We start from the raw sequence: 18,760 nt of genomic DNA, 5'->3' as shown, positions 1-18,760 counted from the left end.
GACGAACAGCGCAGAACTTAAACTCCCAGTTCACGCACAACGTTTCTGAAACATCGATTTGATTTTTCAGTCGACTTTAGACATGTGTACCTCATTTGTACCTATTGGTTCATTGAATTATAACGGTGACTGTCTTCTGCTCCCAAAAGTCCAGGAATTAGCATTTTAGGCTCCTAGGCTATCAATTCTGGCCGGTTTATCTTTTAGCTAAACACATCTATTTCTGATTGTCTTATCTTTCACTAAAAATGTCACAAGAATGTCGCTACTCAGGGATGTTAACTAGGTCTATTTGTTCCAAAAGTTGCAACCTTGTAACTAACTGGTGATGGGTATCATGTCTCACAACATGTTACATGAATGTGATCTAGGTTAGCCTACTTTCAAAAATAGCTATATATGTACAAACATACATAATATATACACACACATATGCATAACACACACGGAGTATAGGCTACAAGGGGAATAAAAGGTTAGAAAACATTCATATAGCACCAAATAATCATATGGCAATAAAAAAAAAAGTCACTATGGTTTCACTTGTCATTTTATTCTCAAATTATGTGCAATGTGAATTTCACAGTTGAGCTCAACCACCACTATTCCCCAAACTACACAGACAAAGCAGCAAACAAAAAGAAAAACAGTAAGATTCTACTGGTAGTAGCCATCCATGCAGGATGCATACATACAGGGCTTGAAAGAGCTTGGGCATGGCCACACAAGGCCAACTATATCTTTTGCACAAAAAGCACATTGACTGGCTGATTCGTTGTACACTTGAAGTATTTCACAAAACTGATGTGTTGGAGATAATGTAACATTGGAGTTACAGATCTGCTTATTGTGAAGTTCTGGTAAAGCAAAACTACTGAGAATATTTACATTAATCACTCTACTATAACTAAACATAGAAAATGGAAAAATAGCCATTGAAAATAACATTTCTACTTTTCAAGTTATAAAAGAAAAAAAGTTGTAAAAAACTGTGCAAGTACAGCAAACGTATATTACACATGAAACAAGACATTTAAATACAGTACTGTTTATCGATAGAAATCCTGAGTTGTCCATTCCTGGTTCCCACGTGAGTTTTTAGGCATTTGAGGAAACCCCTTTTCTCCTTCCTCGCCCATGGAGGGCACTGCTCTGGCCAGATCAAACCAGTGCCAAGTGATGTGCAGTATTTTTCTTTACAAAAGTTCATGTCAGCAGCTACAAACAGAACTTTTTCATACTACTCTCCAGTTGAAATTCTGTGAAGACAGAACTGCATTTCCCAAGATTGCTTTGTGGTCAATGATATATTTTGGGGAAATGCTTGAAATATGAGATCAAATAAATGATCATATGTAGTGCAAAGATGATACAGGAACCTGCATGAGGAAATTGACGTCATTGAATTTGTTACAGTTCCATAGGGAACATCAGTCAATTGCTGTTACTTATTTAATATATACAAGATCATCAAAAAAGCAGCACCAATAGTTAGTTTCTCTCAATGTCATAGCATACAGATGGATTCATGTATAAAAGAAGCACTCTCTGTGGTAATGCTCTGTCCAGGTGGGTGCTGCTTGGTCAAGTTTGCAGTGACGGACCGTTGAAGAGTGATTCAGTGCAATGATAAATAAGACCTCGCCAGGCTAAAACACACAGGACTACTATCTGGATGCCCCCACCCACCCATAGGCACAATGACATCCCCCTTGGGATCTGGACTAAATTACACACCAACAATCTCTACTTTACTCCTCCTCTGACAACTACTGTACAGCAGCCAGCCACACAGGCAAATATTGAAACATTTCAACGAGCAAAGGTAAGTACCCAAATGAAGCTTGAAAACAAAATGTAATCCCCTTCAACTAGCGTAAACCTAAATGTAGGGCTGTGACGATACCAGCATTGCAATATTTTATCAATGGCAAAAATGAAAACACGAAGCAGACCACCCTCTTTGGCCCTTTAAAAACCTTCTGTATGTAAAATATTGTGCTATAGTTTGGAAAATAAATAAAGGTGACTCCGGCTAACATAATGAGGTCTGTTTCCAACATTATAACTGTTATCCTAAAGAAGTTAAATCTGCTTCATGTTTTGTTTCCTTGCCATAATAATAGCGAGTATCACAATACTGGTATCATCCCAGCCCTACCTAATTGTGTCAAAGTTTCCTTAGTTACAGCTAATTTAAACTTTATCAACTTTTCAGATGAAACAAAACAAGTTCTTAAATGCATTTTGGCATTTAAGAGGTAGGTTAACCCAAACACTTTTTAAAGCAGATTGTAATGAATACCAGACATGCTGAAAACCCCCCCAGAAAAGACTATTCTGCAGCGAGCTGCCCACACTTTGGCCAAATCAATGCATCAGCCTGAACCATGTCCCTTCATTCCTTATCTGACTTCTCTTAAGTTGCTATCAAAGCAAACTGTTGCCTGGTTCGAAATGTCGCACTTATCTTGGCCAACCACACATCTGACGCCCTGCTCGTTTCTCCAATGTGGAGAGTGAATCGTCTAACTTCTCTTAAGTTGTCTTGGCATGTGAAAGTCGTTGCAACAAAATGGATGCCAGTTCTAAGAGTCCATTGCATTAGTCTACGAATTCAAAAAGTATAAATCCAACTGCAACGAAGCCAAATAACACATTGGTTGACAACTTAAGCCATCTCTTGAAAGCAAATTATTCATTTCATAAAATAGCATCATACCGATCACACATGGCAATAATACTAAATTGATCTAAATCACTAGCACACTTCATACACAACTAATAAACACTTCCACAAAGACGAACTTGCTGTAGGGAGCAATCAGCATTCAAATCAATACAAAAGTCAGACACAAAAATCCTCAATCTGAGCTAACAACCTACCAATGAGCAACACTGCTCATCTTACCCGTATGAATATATATATATAAAATTAATGATTTATATATATATATAGAATTTTCACTTTATGCTAACTAGAGGGTACTTCATCTGATCCATCAACTGCATGTCAATCAATTGTAAAATTTTTAACCTATATATGCTTTTAAGATTAAATGGAACAAAATGGCTCAACAACAAGCAAACATAATAATTGCACTTATAATTCATTGGACTGTAAAACAAGCACCAGGTTGGGTATTTGGTGCTGAGTGGAAGAAAAAAACACAAATACTGCAATCTTTTGAAAGCACCCCCATTTGATCGTGTTAAACCTTATATGTTAATGCTTTAAGACTAAACTCTTAACTGCCCTTGTGGTGCAAAACAGGACAGCATCAGGCACAAGACAAGCAGGACCTCACGCTCCCTCCTCCCGGAGGGGTTCAACCCAATAAATGTTTGTCACATACACCAGATAGGTCCAGTGAAATGTGACATTTACAGGGCCAGCCTTATCAATACAGCGCCGCTGGAGCAAATTAAGGTTAAGTGCCTTGCTCAAGGGCACAGAGATATTCACGTTGCCGGCTCTGGTATTTGAACCAGCAACCTTTCAGTTACTGGCCCAATGTTCTAACTGCTAGGCTACCTGCCACCCATTCCCCAAGGTCCTCTCAGAGCACTTTCTGAAGACACTGCGGGTACAGTTTGGCCACCACACATTCAAAATGGCGGCCCAGGTCCCAGAGGCGGTCAGGCGTCTCGTAGACTTTGGTCCAAGCATCCGCCTCGTCGTCATACTGGTAGAGGGAGTTCTTCCTGCTGGTACGGAACACGTGTTCCTCCACCATGACCTGCGTGGCTCGGACAAACAGGTGCAGCTTGCCCTGGAGGAGCAGGGCCTTGATGTAGGGGCTGGTGGCCTGGTCGAAGGGAAGGTCCCTCTTGCGGGCCCAGGTGTTCTGCTCGATGTCGTAGACCTCCATGGTGAAGGTGCGCTGGTGGTTCCTGCAGATGCCAGCGATGTAATAGATGCAGTTCTTGTGTAAGGCAACCAGACCCTGGCTCCGGGGTACACTCATTGGGGACAGGTGGCCCCAGTAGTCCTTGCGAGGGTCAAAACAGAAGAAGTACTCACCTGTTAAACAGAGAAGAGAAGCACCAGTGTTAAGACACATTTTGAAAAAAGAATGAACTGTAGCTTTGTATTTATTTAGTCTCCTACGCCTTCCAGCAGCATACCACCCTGCATCCCATGGCTGGCTTACCTCTGAAGCTAAGCATGGTTGGTCCATGGATGGGAGACCAGATGCTGCTGGAAGTGGTGTTTGAGGTCCAGTAGGACCTCAAACACCTCTCTGGTCTAAAAAAAGATCCCAATGCCCCAGGGAAGTGATAGGGGACATTGTGTAGGGTGCCGTCTTTCAGAATGGACATTAAAACGGGTGTCCTGACTCTGTGGTCACTAAAGATCCCATGGTACTTATCGTAAGAGCAGAGGTGGTAACCCTGTTGTCCTGGCTAAATTCCCAATCTGGCTCTCATACCATCATGGCTACCTAATCATCCCCAGCTTCCAATTGGCTCATTTATCTCCCCTGTAACTATTCCCCAGGTCGTTGCTGTAAATGAGAACGTGTTCTCAGTCAACTTACATGGAAAAATAAAATACCTCTCCTGAATCTTTTTCCCACTGCATTTCAAGATCCCATAGTCGCTCCACTATCCCGACTCACCTTGGAGGATGTAGATGTGGTCTCTGTACTCCACAGCGCTGTGGAACTCCATGGCGACAGGCATGGGGCTGACGGCAGTCCAGCAGTTATCCCTGGCATCGTAGCACTCCACTGACTTCAGTGCATTCCTTCCGTCCCCTTCGTACACACGGCCCCCCAGGGCGTACAGCTTCCCACAGCAGTGGACCAGCCTGCAGCCGATCCGGGCCCGTAGCATGGGCGAACGCGCCAGCCAACGGTTCCCTGCATGCTCGTATTGCCAGAAGTCGCTCTCCGCCCGGTGGTCGATGGACACCTCGCTGTTGCTAGGGCGGTAGCCCCCAGCGATGAAGATGTCGTTCTCCGATGACACCAGGATGCCCACCTCCCGCAGGTCATTGGGGGGCTTGCAGAGCTTGAACACTTTCCCAGCAGCAGTGTCCAGGCAAGGCACGGTCTGCTTCTTCATTGAGTGTTTGTGTGCCGCATCAAAGCAGATGACCATCTCGGAGGCGGTCATGCCCAGGCGCTGAGAGCAGCCGTTGAGACGTGCCTTGGTTTCGGCAGGTTCCCTGGACAGAGAGAGGGCGCAGGCGAAAGGGGCCGGGATGCGGCTGAGAAAAGAGTCATCCAGGAGGGGCAGTCGGATGCATTGAGAAAACACCTCAGCCAGGTGGGTCTCCCTGCGAGGGCTGTCGTGCTCCAACCAGCGCACAATGCTCTCATACACATGCTCTTCCTTCTCCACATTCAGGTCATCGTTGTTCAGGATGCTCACCAGCTGCTCCTTGGTGAGCTGGAGGAACTCCTGCTCCCGTGCCACACACAGGAACTACAACACAGCACCGCATGTTACATTTCATCTGTCACAGCATGCTCAACTAACAGACGCAGACCTGGGATACTTATCTAAATCTTATTTAGTGTGTCATCTACCATATGTACTTCAATGTGCTCCCATATTACTCTAGTTATAAGGCCATATTAACAACAGATCCATACATTAATCCTTCCCAAAAGGCGAGCAAAGTGAAGCATAACAGTGGAACAGAACAGCTTGTTCTTAGAATAAAACCCACCTTCTTGCGTATGTAGTCCTGGGAGCGCTCCCTCAGCAACTGGTGGCCGTAGGCGTCTGCGAACATGTAGACCCCGGTGCAGTTCTGGGGGTCCAGACGACTGATCATGAACAGGGCACACTGGTCCTGCAGGGCTGGGATCTGGAAGATGCTGGCTGCCGTGAACAGGGCCTGGACATTGGACTCGGACAGCATGACTCTGGACGTGTAGGCATAGTCCAGGACCTGGTGCATGGACTCAGACTCAACCCCGATGAGCCGCACCTCCCTCTGGCTGCTCTCTGTAAGGCCACTGGTGAACATGGACCTGGTAGGAAGAGGAGGAAACAGAAAATGCATAACAGTTTGAAAGGTGTTGCAGCATATTTTGGGCTCTTGCCTACTCCATTGCTGTCATTGACATGACAATAAGTTACAGAGTTGGCATGATGGCGCAAACAAACTGGCACTCAGGCTAGTCGCGGTATTTGTTATCATATAAAGGTTTGACCCTTCAAAAACTCAGCATAGCTAATACATTTCCCTCAACTCAAAGTGATATCCCAAATGTAAAAGACTAAAAGCAAGCAAATGCCTCACATATCTGACCTACCTAAAGTAAGGGCTGATTGCTGCAAGGACATTTCGGTGACATGGAAATGTCTTGCCATGGTCCACCTCAACGACAATGTCTGTGAGCTGTGCTTCATCATACAAGGCTTTGAGCTGCTGGAGGATGTTACAGGCATGAACGGCATCAACCCCACTGTAGGTTGTGTTCGCAGGAGTCACATTCTGTACTTGTAACAGCTTGCCTACGTCTATGGAACAAACATGAAAGAGACAACATGCCTTTTAAAAATGATGGATTAAACAACACTGACATACGAGAGTCACAAACAAAAGGCTACAGATCAGATGTTAAAATTATGTTGGTACTAAATAAGATTACTTAACGTTAGTGGCATCATTAGCTAGCTATATGCAGCACAATTGAGTCAAGTGTACTTTATAGAGTGGAGAACAAATACTCTTGCTACAACGTGGAGATTAGTAGCATGAATCTATTACTGAACTAAAATTACTTTTCGATACCTTGTTTGTAGTGCTAACGTTACCAGTGTACCATGGAAATTCCCCACCCAGTTCAACTTGTGTGCTCGAGTTAACTTAATGACAGAACAAAGACCCGTCTAAAACAACGAGGCTTTCACAAGCCAGCTAGCTCTGCGGATTAGAAACTCAGTTGCATAGTACCAGAGCAAGTCATCCGCGGCATTATTAGCCGGCTAAAGCAGCTAGAAAGCAATCTTTTAGCCCTTAAACCAGTCAAAACGGTCACTAAAACCACCTAACGGATAGTCACGAATCTAATTTGATCGTTAAGGATATCGTGCTGATGATGTTGAAATGGAGCTAGCCAGTTAACTGGCTATCCAAGTAAACTGGCCAACCACCGTTAATTGTTCGTCAGGATGAGACGTGGTTATGTTAAGTACTGTAGATAACTGGACATATCTACTTTTCTGTTGGCTAACTATAGTAGCGGTAGATATTAACTAGTCAACTATCTAACTACACACTTTGACAACTATTAATAAAAGCTAAGATAGCTACGAACAGGTTGACAGTCTTAGCCACGACTGTCATTTGCATACAAAGACATGCAATTGTTTAGACTCGGCTGTACTAGCTAGCCATCTATCTGATCGAATTAGCTAAGGTTATAGCAATGCTAACAATGCTAACAGCTAGCACACATTTTAAAGAAGCCATTCGCTTACAGCTTCACTTGTAGCTAAAACAAAAGAGAAGTCATTGTCTATTACTTTTGTCAGAGTGTAATCTCGGTTATATATCCTTCAGTATGAATTATGGAACTTTAAAATGCGTTAAATAAGTTTGAATCGTCAACACAAACAATCAAGAAACGCTAACCTCCACTGGCAGCCATTCTCCCCCAGTCTTTCTCAAACTGGTCTACAAGCTCAATGCTGTTAAGGCTAGAAGGGATACAGCTTTTGTTAGATTAGACTTTTCGTACTAACAGGTTAAGATAATTTACGCAGCATGTTATGATAATTAACGTAGGATAATTATGTTATGGGAAGGGTTAGCTAAAACGCAAAACATTTCAACTTTTGACGTGAATTTGATAAAAGCTGAATCCCTTCTAGCCAAAATCGTCTCAAAGCAGACCGTGAAACGTCACTACTGTGAGCCCCGGAAACAGACGACAGCCAATCGCAAAAGAGAGCAAGCCAATAAAATTATTTTGGGTAAAGAGAAAGCAAAATAAAATATCAAAGCAACCTTTCAAAAATGGATGATCAATTTATTGTCTCATTTTGACATAGCCCACAAGGTTCCGCAAAAAGGTAAATGTGAGTTACTGGTACTAATTGATTGTCTAAGTGAAAAATACGTTTTCTCCAATCAAAAGATAGACTATTGCATTGTATTTTCAAAGACATTTTGATACATTGAATGTATCCTACAAAACACAGGAAAAAGGAAAAGCTATATGCTTTTCATCTATATGTTATTTTCACAGTAAAATTAGATTTTATATAAATATAATAAATACACCATAGAGAGATATATATATATATATATACCCAGAGCATTTTATTTAGGAGAGAGAATGTTTTTGTAATGTTACCCAGATTTTACCCAGTTTGAGTGTCCAGCTTGCCATTAGTTAGGGGAACATTTTATTTATGTTAGCAAAACCTCCTGAAAACCTATTTAGCATGTTTTGCCATTAGTGTTAGGAGAGCATTCCCTAAATGTCTAATAGAATTTACCCAGAACGTGGATATCCAATATTAATGTTCTAGACACGCGTGGGAATGTTGCAAGAATATTCATGTGTCCAGTTTTCTAAGGGTTAGGAAAATATTCCATTAATTTCCCAACAAACATACACAGAACATGGTTGTCATGTTCTTAGAATAATAGATAATAGACATTTCTGTGTGTCACCTGATGGTCCCAAAGAAAAATTTTCAACAACAAAAAAAAGTTTTCATTACACACCATGCCTTGTTACTGTTTCCGAGCCCATCAAAGCCCGACTGGTGAACCACTGATCCATTTACAGCGCTTTCTGTTGGCAAGATTATGGACAAGCACATACACACGTACACACACACACACACATATTTGACACACTTTGACTACATGAAGATGATGGAGAAATGCTCAACCACATAGAATCAATAAATACTGATATTTTCATGAGAGGTAGCGGACATGTGGTAATAATTTGTGCTCAAGGGCTAATCCTACAGATTCCCGTCTTTCAATGAGAAACCAATTTTAATTAGATCAGTTAGGGGTGTTGTAACTGTTGCTAAATAATTACATTAACATACAGTATATTGCTAAGAATGTGAGAGTAGTGTGTCTCCCCTAGCAGATCTTGAACCCAGGCCACCAGCACCAAGCACCAATGACCTAACCATGGTCCCAATAAGGGACCCCATACTCAACTGGTGGACTGCGGTCTGGATCTGGACCCAGAACTAGGTCAATACTATAAATGGTGTCCCAACAATTTATTTATTTAATAAAACATTTGAATCGGTCGGGCTTCGACCCCTGGTATCATATAAAAAACACATAAGACAAAATGAGCCGAATTGCAGGAAATACGCTTTAAAATAGCAAAAAATATATATCTGCCTCATGCAAAATGTGTAGAATTGCGGGAAATTGACTTTAAAGCTTCTAAATGCTCAACAGGGGTGTGAACAGTTTGGGGTCGCATGGGTTGCGAGGTATCCTTTACCTACGCACATTGACTCGGTACCGGTACCCCGTGTACAGTATATAGCCTCATTATTGCTATTTTATTGTGTTACTTTTTTACAACTTTTGTTTATTTAGTAAATATTTTCTTAACTCTCATTTTCTTAAAACGGCATTGTAGGTTTGGCTTGTCACCTAAAACACTCACAAACTTTTACAGATGCACAATTGAGAGCATCCTGTCGGGCTGTATCACCGCATGGTACGACAACTGCACCGCCCTCAACTGCAAAGCTCTCCAGAGGGTGGTGCAGTCTGCACAACGCATCACCGGGGGCAAACTACCCGCCCTCCAGGACACCTACAGCACCCAATGTCACAGGAAGGCCAAAAATATCCTCAAGGACATCAACCACCTGAGCCACAGCCTGTTCACCCCATTGCCATCCAGAAGGAGAGATCAATACAGGTACATCAAATCTATCTCAAGGCCATCAGACTGTTAAACAGCCATCACTAGCAAAGAGAGGCTGCCACCTACATACAGACTCAAATCATTGGCCACTTTAATAAATGGATCACAAGTCACTTTAAATAATGCCACTTTAATAATGTTCACATATCTTGCATTACTCATCTCATAAATATATTTTTTGAATTTAACTAGGCAAGTCAGTTAAGAACAAACTCTGATTTACAATGACGGCTACGGCAGATTTTTATCTTGTCAGTTTAGGGATTCAATCCAGCAACCTTTCGGTTACTGGCCCAACACTCTAACCACTAGGCTACCTGCCGCAGTATGCATATACTGTACCTTATACCATCTATTGCATCTTGCCTATGCCGCTCGGTCATCGCTAATCCATATATTTATATGTACATATTCTTATTCCAACCCTTTAGATTTGTGTGTATTAAGTAGTTGTTGGGGAATTGTTAGATTACTTGTTAGATGTTACTGCACCGTCGGAACTAGAAGCACAAGCATTTTGTTAAACTCGCATTAACATCTGTTAACCATCTGTATGTGACCAATAACATTTGATTTGATTTGGTTAAGGGTTTGTAAGTAAGCATTTCCTGGTAAGTTGTATTCGGTGCATGTGACAAATAAGATTTGATTTGATTTGAGTTGGGCATTTGTTACTATGCCGATAAATGACAATATCCATCTGGACCTTTGTCACCTAGGAAATTGGTGTGACTGGACCTTCTCAAATAGTATTTGAGTGCCCCTGCCCTAAGGCACGCATGTGCTTATTGAGCCAGTATAGTTAGGCCATGTCCGTAAACAAATCCTAACCCCTTCTCCCTAGACACTTGATCTGAAACAACTGGATAGGTGTAAGCAATAGGGTGAATGCAAATCTCAGGTCTGTCAAAAGTACACTCAAGAAAAACGATTTTATTGATCATAGTGATTCAGGACTGGAGTAACATTGAAACAGGGTTATATACCCCACCAACATTAGACAACTATACAAAAAGCCAGAAAATTGCTGAAATAAGTCAATCAAATCAACAATGAGAGAACAGTCAGATTAACTGATAAATGACACAGACATGGTGGCATAGGAGGAAGATCGGAATGCCGTGAACAAAGAGATTTCTAGTTAAACTCCCAAGGGAGGACATGTTGAACAATAACTACTGTATAAATGAACATGCACAATGTCATCATGTATGTTAAAGTGTGTCAAATATGTAAATTGAAAAAACACTGTATGTTAAAAGCATTGTGTGAAATCCCTAATCTTGCCAACAAACAAAGAGCTGTGAATGGATCAGTGGTTCACCAATCAGAGCCTTGATGGGCTCGACCACAGGAACAAGGGGTGATGAGTAATGATGAAACACTCTGATTAGGCTACTTTCCTCCAGTGTGGATTCTCACCCACATTTTATAATTAGATAACGTATAATTTACAGAGATGGGTAGAGTACAGAAAATATGTACTTCAGTAAAAGTACTATTATTTAGATGGTAATTTACTCAAGTAAAAGTATGCCTCTTAAGAAACTATTCAAGTAAGAGTAAAACGTATCCAGTCAGAAAACTATTTAAGTACTAGTTAAACATTTTGTTTGGTAATTTCATTTTACACCTCATGGCAAACTGTGACAGCGACAACAAATTAGTTGTTTGACAAATTTATTTGACATGAATTTATTAATTAAGCCTTCCAGCACCATAGTGGAGATGTCTTCCAGCACAGGTAGTTTACAATGAAGACTGATGTCAAACAAAGTTTGTAGGCTGGACAGTTTCAATTAAGGTCTTATTCACAGTTCACTTAATATCTATCAATGTGCTCAATTTCATAAAAAGGTCAACGGTACTCGAATTTTACAATTTGAATAGCATTAATGACAATTAATTTTACAAGTAGATGTGATGGTGAATGCGTACTAAAAAGATTTGCTCCAAGTGTGATGTTCAAATTTTCATTCAGAATGAAATATCAAGGTTGATCAGTCAAACAACAATCAATATCTAAATGTTACTATCAATCATGTTAATAGTATGCAAATCAGACACATTTCAGCATGGTATAAAATACATTTTCTACATCAATTCTCCTAACCTGCTATTAAAAGAACAATTTTGACAAAAGCTGTATCCCTTCGAGACAAAAAGGGATTTACCCTCCATCCTCCTTCTCTTCCAAACCTCTCCTTTCCACCTTGAAGGGTGTTTTGTTTTCTTTGCTGGCACATTCTCATTCCCCTCTGTTGTGCCACTACAAGTTGTAAATAAAAAGACAAACACACAAACATTTTTGATTTCTAGTATATGGTCTACAAAAAGCTGACTAGGATGATAAACCATCTGTATGGTAGATGTGCTTATGACATTTAGACACACACACACAGAGTGAGAGAGAGCAGTAGAGTGGGAGGATGCTTCGCTGGACTGACCCAGCTCATGTTAGCTAGCTACATATTTGACACTGCAGCTAGTTAGCTAAGGGACAGATAAAAATGTACTGGGCAGGGGTTTGCTTTGGGGCAGGGGTTTGTTTTGGGGCAGGGGTTTGCTGTGGGGAGGGTTGTGTTTTTTTAATGGGGGTAGTGTGTTTTCTCCCTTGTTTACATTAGCTCTTTTGCAGGTTTAACTATAGAATTTCTTCCATGCTAGCCACATTTCCTCATCTGCTTGCATGCACCTCCCCCATATCAAGGTGTTTTGGTACTTCCCTTATGCACTACGCTTTTCCATGTGCTAACTTTTATTATAAACTGGGTGGTTTGATCCCTGAATGCTGATTGGCTGACAGCCAAGGTATATCAGACCGTATACCACGGGTATGACGAAACATGCATTTATGCTGCTCTATTTACGTTGTTAACCAGTTAATAATAGCAATAAGGCACCTCAGGGGTTTGTGATATATGGCCAATATACCACGGGTAAGAGCTGTTCTCAGGCACGATGCAACGCGGAGAGGTGAGGTGCATCATTGCATATGAAAGAACAGTGAAGACATGAAACAATCAGCTCAAAAGCTCTCCTATTGATCTTGTTTAGGGATAATACAATTAACCTACCTAGACTATAGTACCCTACAACACCACAATGCAACAAATACTTGGATTATTGTTTTCAAGTGGGTACAAAATTCTACTCTAGGCTGCAGTGAAAACATCATTGGAATAACTGTGCAAAAGTCCTGTGATTTGACTGTTTCATTCCATTTGGATCCATTGTGGGTTTCCTCTGGACAGTTTAGAAAGACACAGTAGCAGGCCAGTCTGGCTGTATTTTTACTTCTGATACTGAGATGCTCTGTCTGTTGCAGATCATCATTCTCCCAAGTAGTCCAATAATAATGTTGCCACATACTGTATGCTCCTGACAGGCCCAATTATTTAGAAAAGTTTAACGCAAGCTCTGTCTCCAATCCAAGTGGCTATTTCTCTCGCACCTATAACCTGATGCTTCAATATATCAAAAATATTTGTCATTTAACTTTTAGAATGTATAACCTTTTATATGTGGCATAAACACAACCAGTCAACATTTTAATCTGATTAGGCTACTTCAAAGTCTCCTGTAGGCATGTGCACATTTGTCCAAAATTTAATCATAGCATCCTCAAAATGGCTTGACATTAACCAGGTTTCCATCCAACCTTTTTATGCGAGGAAAGTACATGTCAGATAAAACATGTCACGACGTCATGGGAAAGCTTGCAGTTTATTAGGCTACAGATTAAATCAATTATGATGAACTTCACAGGGTGGTGAAAGTGCATGGTGATGCGCTTGATGCTCATTTTAATACATATCAAGGGTTTTATTCTGGAGACATGATGATCGATGCTTGGCTGCCATTTGACAAATAATAAATAATCTCACTTTTGTGTATAATAATCTCATCTGTGAGCTGTTGGCTAGAGCGCACATGCCAATACCATAGAGGGCACATTCACTACACCTACACAATGTTTTTGTGACAAAACCATCAGTAGCCCTACAGTGGAAAATGTTACGGAAACCCATTTTCTTTGTATTTTTATTCAGTACATGGGAATTTACCCCACAAAGTTATTTTGATGTGCCCTACGTATTTACTCACAGACTTTAATTAGCAACAACTCAATTTGGTGGAAACACAAATGTGATGGGAAAATGTGCATATTGTTTTCATGCAGATTTGAGAATATTCCCATGAAAATCTGTCCCCAACAGGATGGAAACCCAGCTATTGACACCCTAAAGACTCTGGCAGCTGCGCTAGTCCAGTGTCACTTTGACTATGTCTGCACATCATGGTTCACCAGCAGCCCCAAACATCTGAAGAATAAACTACCAGCCAAACAAGCTTGTAAGAATTATATTCAAACTCGCCCCTCATACTCGTCTGGGGGTTGAGCATTTCTGTACCTCTGTAATGTGTCTGTACCTCTGTAATGGGTCTGTATCTATGTAATGTGTCTGTATCTCTGTAATGTGTCTGTATCTCTCTAATGTCTCTGTATCTATGTAATGTATCTCTCTAATGTCTCTGTATCTATGTAATGTATCTACGGTGGGGAGAACAAGTACAGTGGGGCAAAAAATAATTTAGTCAGCCACCAATTGTGCAAGTTCTCCCACTTAAAAAGATGAGAGAGGCCTGTAATTTTCATCATAGGTACACTTAAACTATGACAGACAAAATGAGTAAAAAAATCCAGAAAATAACATTGTAGGATTTTTTATGAATTTATTTGCTAATTATGGTGGAAAATAAGTATTTGGTCACCTATAAACAAGCAAGATTTCTGGCTCTCACAGACCTGTAACTTCTTCTTTAAGAGGCTCCTCTGTCCTCCACTCGTTACCTGTATTAATGGCACCTGTTTGAACTTGTTATCAGTATAAAAGACACCTGTCCACAACCTCAAACAGTCACACTCCAAACTCCACTATGGCCAAGACCAAAGATCTGTCAAAGGACACCAGAAACAAAATTGTAGACCTGCACCAGGCTGGGAAGACTGAATCAGCAATAGGTAAGCAGCTTGGTTTGAAGAAATCAACTGTGGGAGCAATTATTAGGACATGGAAGACATACAAGACCACTGATAATCTCCCTCGATCTGGGGCTCCACGCAAGATCTCACCCCGTGGGGTCAAAATGATCACAAGAACGGTGAGCAAAAATCCCAGAACCACATGGGGGGACCTAGTAAATGACCTGCACAGAGCTGGGACCAAAGTAACAAAGCCTACCATCAGTAACACACTACGCCGCCAGGGACTCAAATCCTGCAGTGCCAGACGTGTCCCCCTGCTTAAGCCAGTACATGTCCAGGCCCATCTGAAGTTTGCTAGAGAGCATTTGGATGATCCAGAAGAAGATTGGGAGAATGTCATATAGTCAGATGAAACCAAAATTGAACTTTTTGGTAAGAACTCAACTCGTCGTGTTTGGAGGACAAAGAATTCTGAGTTGGATCCAAAGAACACCATACCTACTGTGAAGCATGGGGGTGGAAACATCATGCTTTGGGGCTGTTTTTCTGCAAAGGGACCAGGATGACTGATCCATGTAAAGGAAAGAATGAATGGGGCCATGTATTGTGAGATTTTGAGTGAAAACCTACTTCCATCAGCAAGGGCATTGAAGATGAAACGTGGCTGGGTCTTTCAGCATGACAATGATCCCAAACACACCACCCGGGCAACGAAGGAGTGGCTTCGTAAGAAGCATTTCAAGGTCATGGAGTGGCCTAGCCAGTCTCCAGATCTCAACCCTATAGAAAATATTTGGAGGGAGTTGAAAGTCTGTGTTGCCCAGCAACAGCCCCAAAACATTACTCCTCTAGAGGAGATCTGCATGGAGGAATGGGCCAAAATACCAGCAACAGTGTGTGAAAACTTTGTGAAGACTTACAGAAAACGTTCGACATCTGTCATTGCCAACAAAGGGTATATAACAAAGTATTGAGATAAACTTTTGTTATTGACCAAATACTTATTTTTCACCATAATTTGTAAATAAATTCATAAAAAAATCCTACAATGTGATTTTCTGGATTTCTTTTTCTCATTTTGTCTGTCATAGTTGAAGTGTACCTATGATGAAAATTACAGGCCTCTCTCATCTTTTTAAATGGGAGAACTTGCACAATTGGTGGCTGACTAAATACTTTTTGCCCCTCTGTATTTGATACACTGCTGATTTTGCAGGTTTTCCTACTTACAAAGCATGTAGAGGTCTGTAATGTTTATCATAGGTACACTTCAACTGTGAGAGACGGAATCTAAAACAAAAATCCAGAAAATCACATTGTATGATTTTTAAGTAATTCATTTGCATTTATTGCATGCAAGTAGGAAAACCTGCAAAATCGGCAGTGTATCAAATACTTGTTCTCCCCACTGTATGTAGTTGCATATCTCTTTATGTAAAAAATAGGGACAACAATGGAAATAAGTCCCTTTTACACATCTTTGTACTGTGTGGATATATATTTATTTTTACTGACAAATTAAATCAATCCATTTTGGTAGAACCCAAAATTGTTCTACCTGGAACCAAAAAGGCTTCTCCTATGGGGACAGCCGAAGAACCCTTTTGGAGCACTTTTTTTATAAGAGTGTAGCTGATCATTGTCTCTGATTGTAGTTTAATGAAACAGGCAGGGAGAGTGAGGTCGACCATGGTTTGGTGAACCCTGAACCTTCTGGCCCATAGCACTGCGTGACATCAACTGTGCCACAAAAGCACGCTGAAGCGGTGAAGTCACTACTTATAAACATAGGGTCGCTACAGTTATTGTTATTTATGGTCGTAAACATTATTTTTAGATAATTCTATGAGGGAAAGGGTGTGCAATTTATTTTACAGTACTAGGTAGGGTCTTGTGAAAATATTTTTTTATGTTGAGGAGGGGGGTGGATTTATTTTTTATGACACCTTGAGTTGGACCAGTTCCCCAGTCAATTTTGAACTGTCCCTAATGTTAGCTATTGCCACACATATCTGATGAATCACTCTTTATTCCTATGACAAGGTGGCTAGTTATCCAACAAGCACATATCATATGGGGAGCTAAAAACAGGAGATGAAACTTTGTCTGTAAGATTCAGGGTTAGCCAAAGCTAACCATCTAGCTAGTTAGCTACCTAGACATTTGATTTCCTCTCGCCCTCAAAACACGACTTCAACAGCAGAATTATATCTGAGATATAGATATTTTACTCCAGAAATACACAACATTACCAAAAGTATGTGGACAACTGCTTGGCGAATATCTCATTCCAAAATTCCATTCAGCCGCAAGAGTATTAGTGAGGTCGGACACTGATGTTGAGCAATTACGCAGTCAGCGTTTCAATTCACCCAAAAGGTCTTCGATGGAGTTGGAGTCAGGGCTCTGTGCAGGCCAGTCAACTTCTTCCACAACGATCTCAACAAACAATTTCTGCATTGTCATGCTGAAACAGGAATGGGCCTCGCCCAAACTTTTGCCACAAAGTTGGAAGCACAGAATCGTCTAGACTGTCATTGTATGCTGTAGCGTTAAGATTTTCTTTCACTGGAACTAAAGGGCCTAGCTCGATCCATGAAAAAAAGCCCCAGAGCATTATTCTTCCTCCACCAAACTTTACATTTGGCACTATGCATTGGGGCAGGTAGCGTTCTCCTGGCATCCGCCAAATCCAGATTCGTCCGTCGGACTGACAGATGTTGAAGCATGATTCCAGAAAACGCATTTCCACTGCTCCAGACTCCGATGGGGGTGAGCTTTACACCACTCCAGCCGATGCTTGGCATTGCGCATGGTGATCTTAGGCTTGTGTGCAGCTGCTCGGCCATGGAAACCCATTTCATGAAGCTCCCGACGAACAGTTCTTGTGCTGACGTTGCTTCCAGAGGCAGTTTGGAACTCAGTAGTGAGTGTTGTAACCGAAGACAGATGATTTTTACACCCTACGCACTTCAGCACTCGACGGTCCTGTTCTGTGCGCTTGTGTGACCTACTACTTTGCGGCTGAGCTGTTGTTGCTCCTAGACCTTTCCACTTCACAATAACAGCACTTACAGTTTACCGGGGTAGCTCTAGCAGGGCTGAAACTTTACGAACTGACTTGTTGGAAAGGTGGCATCCTACAGTTTGACAGTGCAAAGTTGAAAGTCACTGATCTCTTCAACAAGGCCACTCTACTTTGTCTATTGAGACTGCATGGCTGTGTGCTTGATTTTATCCACCTGTCAGCAACGGGTGTTGCTGAAATAGCCGAGTCCACTAATTTGTAGGGGTGTCCAAATACTCTTGTGTAATCTGTTTTTTTTCCTATGCTAGTAAAGATACCATATCAAGCTTGTTTTCAACATTAGCGTTAGGGAATGCCCTTTCCGTAATTAATAAGAATGCATGAAAGGCAAAGAATTTCTATTTAAGCTCTCAATCACAATACGTGTGCTGAGCGTGTGCTGTGGGCCTCTTGGCATTCAGCACATGAGGTGCCACCTGCAATCTAATGCTGTCAAGATAAACAGGGTAGTTGCTGTTATAAGCCATACAATTATCTTGTAATTTCCAAATGGTTATGCGGTGTGTCATTTAATCTATATTGCTCTTAATTAGAATATATATTCTGGCAGCATTATTAGATTAATTACATCAACATGCAAGAGGACATGATCTTTTAGTGGCTATAACAATTCACTGACACTGGCATATTTTTGGACATTTTTGGACATTTTATTCCTGTGTATAGGCAACATGTGCACTGACATTGGAGAGAAAAATGGTTTTGTCTGTATTGTTTGTTCTTTTTATCAATGCAGAACAGGACATGTTTCTAGTCCAGGCCAGTGATGGCTGTGTAGAACAACTTCCTGGCTGT

The 18,760-nt window shown here is 41.2% G+C and overlaps 1 protein-coding gene and 1 long non-coding RNA gene across 2 annotated transcripts; one reads left to right on the top strand and one right to left on the bottom strand.

Moving 5' to 3' along the window:
• Nucleotides 1-534: 534 nt before the first annotated feature.
• kbtbd8 (kelch repeat and BTB (POZ) domain containing 8) lies at nucleotides 535-7,894 on the bottom strand. Its single transcript, XM_021569629.3, has 5 exons — nucleotides 7,598-7,894; nucleotides 6,273-6,480; nucleotides 5,681-5,987; nucleotides 4,623-5,433; nucleotides 535-4,024 (listed from the first exon to the last, which is right to left on the bottom strand). Exons 1-5 carry the CDS (start codon nucleotides 7,611-7,613, stop codon nucleotides 3,561-3,563), a joined length of 1,806 nt encoding a protein of 601 aa, XP_021425304.1. The 5' UTR covers nucleotides 7,614-7,894; the 3' UTR covers nucleotides 535-3,560.
• On the top strand, nucleotides 7,880-16,080 carry LOC118940489 (uncharacterized). The gene is made up of 3 exons (XR_005037060.2): nucleotides 7,880-8,037; nucleotides 9,633-9,881; nucleotides 14,108-16,080. It is a non-coding gene; the product is annotated as an uncharacterized LOC118940489 (long non-coding RNA).
• Nucleotides 16,081-18,760: the final 2,680 nt, after the last annotated feature.

The sequence above is a fragment of the Oncorhynchus mykiss genome, chromosome 17, assembly GCF_057628025.1.
Source record: "Oncorhynchus mykiss isolate SJ-2025 chromosome 17, ASM5762802v1, whole genome shotgun sequence".
NCBI lineage: Eukaryota > Metazoa > Chordata > Actinopteri > Salmoniformes > Salmonidae > Oncorhynchus > Oncorhynchus mykiss.
This window is presented reverse-complemented; position numbering and strand designations above follow the sequence as displayed.